At 60.6% G+C, this 13,054-nt stretch overlaps 1 protein-coding gene across 1 annotated transcript in view; it reads right to left on the bottom strand.

Moving 5' to 3' along the window:
* Nucleotides 1-1,833: 1,833 nt before the first annotated feature.
* CSPG4 (chondroitin sulfate proteoglycan 4) overlaps nt 1,834-13,054 on the bottom strand; it is a 39,889-nt gene continuing 28,668 nt past the window's right edge. The window contains exons 6-12 of the mRNA XM_040642633.1: nt 12,044-12,526; nt 11,526-11,702; nt 9,661-9,859; nt 9,446-9,580; nt 9,151-9,317; nt 4,881-5,064; nt 1,834-4,579 (exon numbers count right to left, since the gene is read on the bottom strand). Coding sequence (XP_040498567.1) covers nt 2,745-4,579; nt 4,881-5,064; nt 9,151-9,317; nt 9,446-9,580; nt 9,661-9,859; nt 11,526-11,702; nt 12,044-12,526 — 3,180 coding nt within the window. The 3' untranslated portion in view covers nt 1,834-2,744. The remainder of the gene's footprint in view (nt 4,580-4,880; nt 5,065-9,150; nt 9,318-9,445; nt 9,581-9,660; nt 9,860-11,525; nt 11,703-12,043; nt 12,527-13,054) is intronic.

The raw sequence follows: 13,054 nt of genomic DNA, 5'->3' as shown, positions 1-13,054 counted from the left end.
AGAGCAATCCCCTTAAGCCTTGGGTGCCTATCTGAAATCTGCGAAGGATTTATGTAAATTGAGGCCCCACATTTAGAGTGGGTTCCAAGGTTGGTGTTCCAGTGAAAGAGCCTCTCCCAGGTCCTCATGGAGCCATGTGCACCATGCCCTGGGTGCCGGCCCACTGTCCAGGGCAGGCGGAAAGGAGCTGGAGCAGTGCCAGCCTGTGCCAGCTCACTGGGGCGGCAGGGCAGGCTGGGCTGAGCGAACAGAGAGGGTGTCGTCAGTCCTGGGGGGGGGGCGGGAAATAGGAGATGAGGCAAGATCCTGCCTGGTGGGTCTGTCACCCTTGTCTCCGCTTACACTCCCAGGGAAACTGGTCGCCCTGGGTGGAGACTGGCACCAGATATTAGGGCCCTGAGGATCCGGCCTTGAGCTCCAGGAAGAGGCAGGGCAGAGGGGCGGGGTGTGGTGTGGAGACACCCTCGGCAGGGCCCCTTGTATGAGGCTGGCCTAAGGGGTGCCAGAGAGACTAGGCTGCAAAAGGCGGCCAGGCCAGGATTTTGAGCTCCTGGTGTAAAGGGATCTCTATGGGGGTCCCCATCTATGGGCCCTGGCGACAGTCCTTGGGGGCAGGCTCTTCAGTGTGGCAAGAAGAATTGGCTAGGCCTTGGGGCCTGGTCTATTCTAACGCTGCCTGGCTGTGTGTGACTGGAAAACACCCAACTCTCTCTGATTCGCAGCCTGCCCTTGGTCCCCTGGGGGCCCTTTCAGCAGTGATATACTGGGATTCCAGGTCACCTGCCCAAATCTTGTGCTTGGAGGAGGATCTGGGGGATGCCGAGATGGGAAGGGGTGCTGAGAAGCGTCCTGGCAGGGCGCTCTAGGGGCAGCACAGTGGGGAGGAGGGAGTTTCCTCCCTTGCCCTAGTTGCCGATTCAGATGTTACCGATATGGAGACACAAGGAAGAGGTGATTCTGGTCCCCAGATATGGGTCAGCTGTCAAAGGCTGGCTGGGGCTCTCCATCCCCAGTCTGGCTGGGCTCAGGCCCCAGGCTCCGACAGCCCGAGCTCCCACACCTGCCACGCAGCACTTCCTCTGAGGACTTCAGCTTAGTGCCAGGCCGTATCACCTGGGATCCAGAATCTGTCCTCGTTGCCCATAACCCTCAAAGGGGAGAGGGGCAGCAGGTGGTGACTCCTTAGCTCCTAGAGGGTCTTCCGGAGACCCTGTATCTTAAATCCATCTCTAACCAGAAGATGGCCTCTCGGGACAGCTGGCCTTTCAGAATCCTTGCCGCTTACCCTGCCTTCAAGAAGGAGCACCCTCGGTCTTCTTGTTGGGGGGTGGAGACCAATAGAAATCTTCCTTGTGAAATCTCCAGGGAGCCAAAGGAAGACACCTGTGGCGGTCCCCTCGTCTCCCCCGCAGCACCAGGTCCCAGCCTTGGGACCCTACGTCCCCCTCATTCTCCTGAGCTTTGCTGCTCCAGCTGCTTGAGAGGTACGCGGAGAGGGACAAGGCTGTGGAGGCCAAAACTCAGGCTAAGAAATCTATGGCTGGGACACCGAATACATCTCCTGATTTCATTGTTTCTTTGAACTCCTTGGAGGGCGCCTAGCCGGTCTCTCCTAAACCAAACGGCTTTGGTCTCATCGCGCAGAGACTGGCCCACCTGCCTACACAGGTGGGAGCAGAGGAGATTTGAAAGGCCCCTGGAGGTGGACATTTAGGGCTCACATGGCCCTGTCCAGCCTGCTGGCTGAGGCCTGGTGGGACGGCCTGCCCCAGGGGACTGCAGGCCGGTGTGGACAAGGGCCCAGGGCACGGTCAGACAAACAGCACACAGCTGTCCAGAACATCCGCAGCACCATTTATCCAGGCCCCGTGGAGTCGCGTGCCCCCAACTGCTCACCCCCAGTCCTTGGAGGAGCACAGGCATTGCAGTGCTGGCCCGAGACACTGCACACTCCCCAGCCCAGCCTGTTCGGGGGCCACAGACCCATGCTGCCTACCTAGGCCTCAGCCTGTCAGGATGAACTGGCCTCAGCCCTTCCTCCATCCTGCGCTCTCAGGGGCCTCATCAGTCTGGGCTAGCTCGACACCGTGTTAAATAGCTTCCTTGCAATCCCCCTTAAAGAAACCCATCCCCAGAGCAACCCACCCCATCCTGCACCCTGAATATGTTATTCTACTGGCTTATGTCTCCTAGAGAGTGGAGGGGCTCCCTTCTCCTGCCCTCTGCTCCAGGGAATACCATCTCCCAAAAAAACCAGGGGAAAAAGTTTTCCCGTCAACTCTGGGGCAGAGACAAAGGGAGGCCTGGCTTGGAGTGGAAAAGCCAGGAATCCCTGTCCGTCTCCCCGACCCTCTCCTCTCCTTGCCCTCTTAGCAGCCTGGGTCAGCTGTGACTTACCCAAGATCACAGACCCAGGATCCGGAGTCCTGACATATCTAGGAGGTCACTCTGGTTTTGACAGCCCAAATTAGCTCCAGGGCAGAGGGACTGACTCCAAGCCTGCCTCTGACCTTGGCCCGCCCCCTTGCAGTTCTCCAGGCATGGAGAAAGCTGGGGAAATTCCAGCTCTTGACTCTACTTGGTCCCGGACCCCTGGGACTTCCTCCCAGCACCCTCCACCCCAGATGTCCCCAGGTATCTCTGGCTCTGGGGATACTCAGACAGCACCAGGGCATGGGAGCGATGGGGCCGGGGCCTGAGCAAACCTGTCCCTGGCCTGATCAGCATCTGGGCCAGGCCAGGCCTCACACCCAGTACTGGCCATTCTTGAGAGCGGGGTTGGGTGTCCGGCAGAACTGCAGCAGCTCTGGGTCGGGCTGGCCCCCCGGTGGGGGCCCCTGGCTGGGCACTGCCGTGAGCGGGATGGCTTGGCCTGGCTCTACCTTGCGGAAGGTCTCGGTGTCACTGGCTAGGCCGTTGCGGGGCTTGGCAGTCAGGACCTGGACGTCATGCTTGCCCGTCTTGTTGCGTTTGCGGAGGTAGAAGAGCAGGGGCAGGATGAGTGCCAGGAGCAGGAGGACCAGGCACACGGGAATGATGACACTGAACATGCTGGCCTCCAGCAAGCCCAGGAAGCCCCCACTGGCCGCGGTGGGCACGGGGCTGGAGGCGAACGGGCCTGGCTCCCCCGTGGGGGTGCTGCTCTCTGGTTTCCTTGCTTCTGTGGGAGCAGGCTCGGGGAGACTGAGCAGGGCCACGCTGTAGGGTCGGGCCGCATCGTAAGGCTCAGTGTCAAAGTCCAGTGAGGCCACAGCAGGGGGGACACCCTGTGCCCACAGCTCCAGTGTGAGACTGTCACCCGTGGGGCTTGGGGACTGACCCTCCGGCCTGCCCACCTCCAGCCCCAGCCTTCCGTCCTCGAGGTCCTGCTGGGTGAATTGCTCCACAAGCTGGCTGTCCCTGGGCTCCGTCCCGGCCCGGGGCACGCGGACCACACGGCCATGCCGGGGTCCTGCCAGGAGCCGGAAACGGGGCACACTGCCTGTGCGGTTGGCCAGCTCGCCAGCATCTAGGACGGTGGAGTCCAGGCGCAGGGTGGCCCCCTGGGGCCACGGCCCGCCCGCCCCCACGCGCAGCAGAGCCCTGACGGTGACGTTCACTGTGGCTGACGCGTTGGCCCCTCGGGCCAGCGCCAGGATGCTGAAGTGGTCGCGAGAGGAGGAGAAGTTGGTGAAGGCGAAGACCACCTCCCCCTGGTCTACCTGCAGCTGGCTGAAGGTGGCGGCCGGCTGCCCGGCCACCAGGAGCTGCCCGAACCGGGGCCCCCGGGTGAGGCGGTAGGCGGCGTCCGGCTCGTCCCGGTCTGACACCACTCGCAGCTGCTGCCGGCTCAGCGAGGAGCGCCCCAGAGCCTGCGGCACCTCCAGGGGCGCGCGCAGCTGCACCTCGATGGCCGACGGCAGGACGTCCACGGCCAGGGACATGGGCACGGGAGGACTGGCCCCGTCGGATGCGCTCAGCTGCATGATGCCAGCCACGCTGCTCCCGTTGGCCACGAAGGCCAGCCGCCCAGCGTCCACGTCGGCCTGCGTGAAGCGAGCCACGGGTCCCGGGCCGGCCCCCGCCAGACTCAGGAAGCCGTTGAGGGGGGCCCGCTGCACCTCATACTCGATCTCCGCGGGCGCCGAGTCTGGGTCCACCACGCTGAGCTGGGCCCGGGAGACCGGCGCGCGGGAGCCCCGGGTGAGCCGGAGCGGCGTGGACGCCTGTGGCCGTGGCGGCCGCTCGTTCACATCCCGCACAGTGATGGCGAAGGCCTCTGAGGTTTGGGGTCCTGACACGGATGCCCCCGCCGGTCCCTGGAGGTGGGCACGGAAGCGGAAGCCATCCTGCTGGGTGCCCCCGCCGCCGTGGGCATAGGCCAGCTGCCCTGCGGCCAGCTCGGACTGTAGGAAGTGGGGCCGGCCCGCGTGGAGGGGCTCCTCGGACACCAACAGCTGGCCCCGGGTGGGGAACTGTGTGATTTGGAAGAGTACATCATGCTCTGGGCGCTGGGGTGACGGAATGCTGGCCAGGAGGTTGGAGGCATCGAGGGCAGCCGTGGTGATCTCGGCCCGCTGGCCTTCGGGGACCCAGAGACCTGGGGGTGGGGCATAGGCTATGAAGGTCCTGTCCACTGAAGAAAGATCTCAGAACCTCAACCCCACGCAAGGTTGTGCCTTTTCCCTCAGACCAGGTACCCTAAGGTGGGACTCCGGGTCCCCTGGAGGATAAGGATCATGTCTCCTCTCTGACCTCAAAGCATCCCCACCTGCTCACCCTCCCATAACTTCCCAGGTCCTGGGGACTGACATGGGAGCTGCTGACCCCGGCCTTGTGTCCCCACCTCTTTGGACCTGCCCAACGTCCCCCCAACTGTGCCAGCCCATCATGTGGTTCACCTTTGTTCCTCCAGAGGCGGCTGGGGCGCTGGGGACAGGCAGCCTCGAAAGACACGGCCACAGCAAGGGTGGTGGCAACATCAGGGGCGGGGGGTGACGACAGCTGGAGCTCCAGGACATCATGGACCTCCCAGAAGGGCTCAGGAGGCATCTCGTGCTCATATAGAACATTCCCAGCATACACCTGTGGGGGGACCCCATTTTGGGATGAGAGGCAGGTTGAGACCGTGGCGCCCGGAAGCCCCTTCCAGGCTCCTTGATGAGCCCTCCGTGCCCGGCCTCACTCTCGGCTCTCCTGGCTCTCCCTGGCTCCATGTCTGTTGTAACCCATGCTATCCCTCACTAACTCAGTGGGTCACCATTGGCAGTCATGTGGCAGTGAGGAGACTGGCTCTGGAGCCTGATGTCTTGTGAAATCTGGGCTCTGCCCCCTCAGGCAAATCACCTCACCTCTCTGAGCCCCTGGGGAAGGCAGTATTCTATCCGTGCTTCTCTCGACAGCTGGTCCTTCCACTTCTGCCCTGGGTCCCTGCTCCTCTTCCCCATTGAAGACACCAATTTTACCATCTCCCTTCTTTCTCCTACGGTGACAATTTCCCCCAAAAGGGAACATTCCCATCATTACTCAACCATGTTATTCTCTCTTCCACTTCCATCTTTTTTTCTTTTATTATTTATTTATTTATTTATTTATTTATTTATTTATTTATTTTTAAAGATTTTATTTATTTGACAGAGAGAGAGATAGCCAGTGAGAGAGGGAACACAAGCAGGGGAAGTGGGAGAGGAAGAAGCAGGCTCCCAGAGGAAGAGCCTGACGTGGGGCTCGATCCCAGAACTCCGGGATCACGCCCTGAGCCGAAAGCAGACGCTTAACGACTGAGCCACACAGGCGCTCCTATCTTTTTTTCTTTTAAAGATTTATTTATTTTTTGAGAGAGAGAGAGCGCAAAAGCACGTGCGTGTGCAGAGGAGAGGGGCAGAGGGAGAGAGAAACTCCAGCAAGCTCTGTGCTGAGCACGGAGCACAGAGCCCAATGCAGGCTCAATTCCACAACCCTGAGATCACGACCCTGAGATTACTACCAGAGCCAAAACTGACTCGGATGCTTAACTGACTGTGCCCCCAGGTGCCCCCTCTCTTCCCTCTTAAAGAAAAGACTTGTGACTTCACTTTTTCCACCAACATTTGTCACCCCTCCCCCCATTTTGCTCTCCTTTACAGCAGAACTCCAAAAAGAATAGTCTATAATCCCGCCCATGCTGTCCTGAGTGCAGTCTACCCAGGCTTTTGCTCCTGTTCTCACCGAGGGTGCCCATGGCATCTGTGTTGTGAGGTCTGACGGTGGGTTCGTAGGCCTCGTGTTACTCACCTGCTCTGCAGGCAGCGTTGCACATAGTTGCGCATTCCTTCCTCTAACACCCATTGCTTCCAGCATGTCCCACTCTCATGTTTTCCTCCTGCCTCGTTAGTTCCTCCTTCACAGACTCCCGGTCCCTCCTCTTCTCCCCAGTGTCTGTAGCTTGGCCTTTAGAGTCTTCTCTATCTACAGGCACATCCCACGTGTCCTCCTTCAGCTGCAGGTCCTCCCAGGTCAGCTCTGCAGATGACCCCCTTACTTCTGTCCCCATCCCAGACTGCTCTCTCCCGAACTCCAGACTCACGTAGCTGCTCGCTTCCTGGCAGCTCCGTGTGGATGTCTAAGGGACGGCTCAAAGGGTAGCCTGCACCAGACACACTCCTGACCTGCGCGCCTCTCCCAGTCCTCCCACTTCACACGATGGCAGCTCTGTTCTCACAGTGGCTCAGGCCCAAACCCCTGGAGTCTTCCCTGACTCCTCCCTGTCTCCCACGCCATCACTTCTGGCCTGGATTATCGCCATAGCCTCCTGCGTCCCAGTGTGGCCCCTGATCCCTCCCCCACGGTTGTTCTTAACACCGAAGCCAGAGCTAGCCTTCTAAAATGTAAGTAAGGTCCTTCTTGCTGAGACAGCACATTGGCTCCTCATTTGACCACAAAGATCCCACTCTGAACCCTTAGCCCTGCGACCTCACCTCCTACCACTCCTGCCGCAGCTGCTCTTCTCCAGGGCTGTTTGTCTGGTAAACACCTAGGGATATTCCTCGCTTCCAGGAAGAAGTATGCTCCTTCCCCCTGCTTATCCAAGTGCATCCTTTTGGTTTATCTCTTGTGTTCCCCCTTTAGGAGATGGGGATCTGTTTCCTCTTCTTAGAAACATAGGGCTTATGCAATACTGAGGTGGAAACTGGGGTCCCAGCTTGCGGGAGACTCTAGGACCGCAGGGTAGTGATGAACTGGAGAGCAGTGCCCCATCTCACGGGGGAGCCACCCACACGCTAAAGGGGGATCACCATGCTTCTAAAGGGGGAGCAGAGCCCAGGTGAAAGGGCGGCTGCTCCTGAATTGATTGCTGCAGGAGGGAACAGAGCCTTTTAAGAAACGGGAAATCGGGGCACCTGGGCGGCTCAGATTGTTAAGTGTCTGCCTTCAGCTCAAGTCATGATCTCTAGGTCCTGGGATTGAGCCCCACATTGGGCTCCCCGCTCAGCGGGAAGTCTGCTTCTCCCTCTGACCCTCCTCCCTACTTGCACTCTCTCTCTTTCAAATGAATAAATAAAATCTTAAAAAAAAAAAAGAAACGGGAAGTCAGGCTTGTGTGTGTGTGTGTGTGTGTGTGTGTGTATGAAAAATCCCCCAAAGGTTATATGTTGACCACTAATTTAAAAATATTAAATACCTTGTGCAGGACAAATAAAACACATCTGTGGGCCAGATGTGGCCCGCGAGGACTGTCAGGTGTAACCTCTGGCCCAGGCTGAATGGTGGCGGGAAGTGGAGACCCCCAGGGGTGGGTGGGGGGATGGATGCCTGCAGGAGCGTCTGTGGTTGGGAGGTGTCTGATTGGGGATGAGGCAAATCACAGGCAAGACAGGGAGGGGTCTTTGAGCTCTGGAAGCAAGCGGTGTCCTCTGGTGAGAGAAATCTTGGACTAGCAGTCAGAAGCCATAATTCTGGTTTTGCCTCTTACTAGCCTCATGCTGCGAATAGTCAGTCACCTGATCTCTGTAAGCCTCAGTTTCCTTATCTGCAAAACGGGACACCTGATCCCTGCCCCACCCAACTAAGTATTGCAGGACAGTGGTGCTGTCAAGACATGACCCAGTTTTGCCCTGCCCCTGCCCCAAAGCCAGGACAAAGTCTCTTCCACGAAGCCTCTTCCCGGCTTCCCAGGGTGGCACCGCCAGCCTGGCCCCCTGGTGGCCATTCATGTTCATCCCAAGTATTGCTGTGGGTGGGGGTGGGACCCTAAAGCCTGGCCCTCTTCACTCCCCCTTCCTGGGCATCCAATGACAGAGGCTCCCAGGGACTCAGGGTGCTCAGCTGCTACACCCTATCTTATTATGGGAAGGAGACCTGGGCAGAAGCCAGGACTTCATGAGAACAGAAAACCTGGGCCTGGGGGATGCCGACGTGAGAGACCTTTTGCCGAGCACCCCTTGTTAGAGCGACCGCTTTCCCTAACGCCTGAAAGTTCCCCACCTGCTCTGCCTTTGGAGAGAGCCAAGGCTGCCGGACAGTCATAGTAAGTACCTCCTGCACTTGGAAGGGGTGTTAATTTCAGCGATGGCTGCTGGCCCGCCTGGCACAGTTAGCACAGAGTCCTGCGCTCCCAGCAACCTAGCAGTATACCTCTACCCATGGCTAAGAGTTCCAGTGTTTAACTGGTGGCCTCTGGCATGCTCTGGGACAGCTAGGCCCTGAAGAGATGGCAGCCTCACTCCCAGTTCAACCTCCTCGGTTGCCTTCTATCCACTCATCTGCTCCCAGGATCCACTCTGCTTCTTGCTGGCTCCTGACCTGAGCCCCAGGCTCACACCTCTCACAAGCCCAAGAGCTGCCTTTAACTCCACCCCTGAACCAAGCACGGCCCCTCACTAGCCAAGGGGTGCCCTAGTGTCCCTGACTCAGAGCACCCTCTCCAGCTCCTAAGGTCCAACTGCAGCTTCCTTCTGGAAGCCGCACCCCAGGACCCTATCCCTGCTCTGGGCTGGGATCTCCCGCATCCTTCTGCCTACGGGACTGGCGGCTCCCGGAGGGCAAGGCAAGCACAGCCTGGGCCGTGGGGGGGCCAGGGAGTGTCTGTGTCTGCTGCCCGTGAGGTGGGAGTGGTGCCCACGTCCACAGGCAGAGCGGGCCACCCGGGCTGGATGGAGTCTACGTGGTGGCTCTAGAGAGCTGGGCCCTTACCTCGGCCTGAGTGAAGTTCACCAGGGCATCCCCAGTGCTGCCCTGCTGGGCGTGGAAGAGCCGGCCCAGCTGGGGGCCCTGCACCACACGGTAGAGCAGGCGCCGGGGGTCAGTGCCTGCACTGGAGCTGGCTCTCAGGCTCTGGCTGCTGAGCGGCTGGACCGACCCTGTGAGAGGCAGAAGGGGCCTGTTGGCCTTGGACCAGGAGCCAGGGCGAGGTCTGCGACTGCTGGCGAAGCAGCGTGACCCTGGCGTGTCACCAGCTTACAAAGCACGCCGTGCTCGGCAGACCCACCTGGGCACACGGTCAGCGTCCGGCTGCCCTCCAGGGAGAGGAGCAGCTGCTTCTGGGCCACTACGCGGAAGAAGTGTCCAGGGGAAACATGCTCACCGTCGGAGAGGCTGAAGCGGAAGCCGCCGTCCAGGCCTCCTGCGGATGGGGGCGGAGTTGGGTCTCACTGGCCCACGGTGGCTCCCCATCCCCAGGCCACCCCACCTCTGAGTACCCACCTCTGTGCGAGAACAGCACGAGCCCGCCGTCTAGCTGGGCCTGGGTGAAGCTATGGACCTCCGTGCCCGGCGCCGCCCGCAGCACCACCCGCCCGTTGCTGGGCTGCTCGATGGTGTAGACCAGGTCCTCCGGTCCTGAGTCACTGTCTGTGCCCCTAAGGGCCTCCGGAGGGAAGGGCACCGTGGCCCCCTCCCACATCTGGGGACACAGGCCTGTGAAAGTTCTGTCCCCACCACGCTCTCCCACTTTTCTCCTCCCTGGCCCCCAGGCCATTACCATCGCCTGCAGCTCAGGCCTGGGCCATGCTGGGCTCCCCCTCACGAAGGGCCCTCCACCCCATTCACCTTCCCCTGTCACCCCAGGGCCCAGGCTCCCTTCTCTCTGCCCTAATCCTGCTTGTCCTACAAGGCCAGCTCGTGTCCCCGACCTCAGGAAGCCCCCAGCTCTTACCCTCACCAAGTTCTCTCCCTTCAAAGACCCCCAGCCCTGACTGAGTGAGCCGCTAATTACCGGGCTCTGTTTCACTCGCAGGGCCGGGGTCTCCCTTTAGACCCTCCATAGTGAGTCTGGGCATGGGCTGGGCACACTACGGGAATGGTGAGCTTTGATTGCCCAGGATGCTTATAAATGGGCTCCCCTTCCAGGTGAGGGAGGGCATGTGGGAGGCACAGAGGCAGGGGAGGCTGAGGGTTGGCTCCTGTCCCACAGCACGGAAGCAGCGCTGCGGTGAGGACTCCGCTGTTTTCGGTGCAGTCACGAGGCCCAACCAGCTGGGGGAGGGGTGTGGGCAGGCCCCTCCCCATGCTCAGACTGAAGAGGAGCCCTCCTCGGCCTCCCGCTTGCCAGCAGGGCAGGCTCCCATTTCTGGGCTCCTGTTACGTGACCCCAGCTGGGTCAGCAACTTGGGGCCTCGGGGAGGGTCTACCATACCTGGAAAACTGAGCCCTCTCGGACTCCAGGGCTCCTCTCCCAGCCCCAGGCTAGCCCCAGCCCCAGCTCCGGAGGGGGAGCCCAGCGTGGAGGTGGGGCTTTAGCTCCCGGCTCCTGGCACAAACACCGTGGACAGCGTCACCTGGTGGCCAAGATGCCACACAGCGCCACATGCCTGTGGTTTCAGGGCCGCGCTTAGCCGGTACCGCCCTCTGCTGGCTCCCCGCGGCGGGGAGCTCCCCACAGGTACATCCTCTACCCTCAAAGGTGTTCGGCGCCTCATATCACAGACGGCCCAAGTCAGCTCTCTTCTGAATCCTTCTGTGACTCCTGTCCACCCTAGAAGCCGGCATCAGGGCCCTGCCCATCCACTATCTTGTGTGATCTTGGTCAAGCCATGCCCTTTCTGTTCCACCAGTAACTACTTCTGTGACTGTGGAGAAATGTGGTGACCTGCCTGGGCCTCAGGTTTGACCTCCGCTTAGTGAGGGCACCACCGTTCTGCGTTCTGCGGGGATGTAAGGGGCAGGAGCTCAGGGAGCCAAGCTGTGGCTTTTACTTGCTGTGGGTAGCAGGGGGGAGTTTAACCCTTCTCCACCTGGAGTCCACCCTTAAGCGCTTGAAAGAATTTTCCTCAGGAGTTCTGGTCCTGAGCCATAGAAAAAGCCTCCTGCTGAGGGCGAGTCCAGGGAACAGCAGGGCCAAGGATGGCCATTCACAAGGCTGCCTACTGCACTTATAAGTGTTCAATAACAAAGTCTCATACCTCTGTTCTATTTTCAGTGAAATAACCCTCCTCTCTTCCCAGCAACCCAGGGATGCACGTGGCAGGGTCCCCATTTCAGAGAAGGAAATTGAGGCTCAGAGAGGGGGAGCTATGTGCTGGGCCTCTCTTTGGAAAGGGAGTTAGGAGGTGATCCCAGGCTGCTCTCACCTTCAGGCCTGTGTTTGTGGTGAGGATGGGGGGTTGGTCATTGACCGGCAGGATGGTGATGGTGAAGGCCGCGGGATGGCTCTGGCGGTCCATCTCTGAGGCATTAGCCACTAGGACGAAGCTGTCTGTCAGCGTCTCACTCCCGTCGTGCACGTAGCGGATCAGCTGCTGTTCCACCTGCCCACAGACCCAAGGCTGAAGGTCAGGCCCCAGCAGGCCTGAGAGCTGCGAGAGTCTCAAGCCCAGCACCCTTGTTGCGCTGCCTTTGGGGGTGGGGGAGACGGACTCCTCCAGAGCTTCAGTTCCCGCAGGCGGAAATGGGGACAGCCATTTCTCCGGAGTGAAGGACCGAAGGAGGAAACGGGACAGTCATTTCTATACCCCAGAGAGGAAGGAGTGACGTAAGGTATCAAAGCAGAGGCCTTCCACCCATGGGCGCTCCCTGCCCCCTCTCGGCCTACGGCTCCCCCGCTCGGCCCCCCGAGCCGGGCTGCCCCCACGGCCCCCGATGGCTGTACCTCTTTCCAGGAGAAGGCGCTGAGCGACCCCTCCTGAGGAGCCTCCTCTCTCCGCAGGGCCCCGTGCTGGGGCGGCTCCAGCACCCGCAGGCCAAGGCCCGGCAGCGTGGGGAAGAAAGGCCCCGTGACGCGGAGCAGTGGGGGGGCCAGCGTGCGGGCGCCGCCCTCAGGGACGCTGAAGTTCTGGGTCTCCAGTGGGATCGCAGCGGGCAGCACCTCCAGCTCCACGCGGACGCCCTCAAGGGGAGCACCCAGGCCCGAGGCCACGTCCAGGGAGAAGGCGTCGGTCCAGGCCTCCGGGCGGGAGTGCAGGTAGAGCACGCGGCCGGCGTCCACCGCCTCCTGAGAGAAGCTCTGCACTGGGTCCAAGCTGGGCGGCTGGGCCGCTGGGGCGCTGTGGGACAGCATCACCAGGTAGCCGGCACGCGGGGGCGTCTTCACGGAGAACACGATGTCCGTGGGTGGCACTGCCTCCTGGGCTGCCTGGTTAGCAGAGGGTTACAGAGGGAGGCTGTCGTGGTCCCTAGCGGCCAGAAAGGCTCCGGCTCCACGCCCCCCTCCGTCCCCCAGGGAGTGCCGAGGCGCCGCTGCTCACTTAGACACACAGACACGCACTCAGTTTCGCACACACAACCCCCAGACACGCAGCTGGTCGGGGGCTGCACCCTTTGACCAGCCCCAGCCGCAGTCACACGCTCACACGGCCTCTGAGACGCACACTCCCTAAGAGATGTACACCATCACACGCCCCCAGATTCGGTGACACAGAAGTACAATATCACCACACACTGATGTGTGGGCACAGACACACACGTACATCTCACACGTAACACACCCTTGTAACACGCACGCACACACGCATACACAGAGGGAGCCCCTGCCCCCGCTGTTGATACTCTTCACCACCAGAGGGCGCGCCATCCTTCTGAGAGGGGCAGACGCCACGGACTACAGGCTTTATGGAGCGTGAAGACCCAGGTCCCGCCCAAGGGCCACTGCGTGCTCTCTCAC

The sequence above is a fragment of the Ursus maritimus genome, unplaced genomic scaffold (genome assembly GCF_017311325.1).
Source record: "Ursus maritimus isolate PB19 unplaced genomic scaffold, ASM1731132v1 scaffold_27, whole genome shotgun sequence".
Taxonomy (NCBI): domain Eukaryota; kingdom Metazoa; phylum Chordata; class Mammalia; order Carnivora; family Ursidae; genus Ursus; species Ursus maritimus.
The sequence above is the reverse complement of the archived record's forward strand: the minus strand, read 5'-3'. Positions and strand labels throughout refer to the sequence as shown.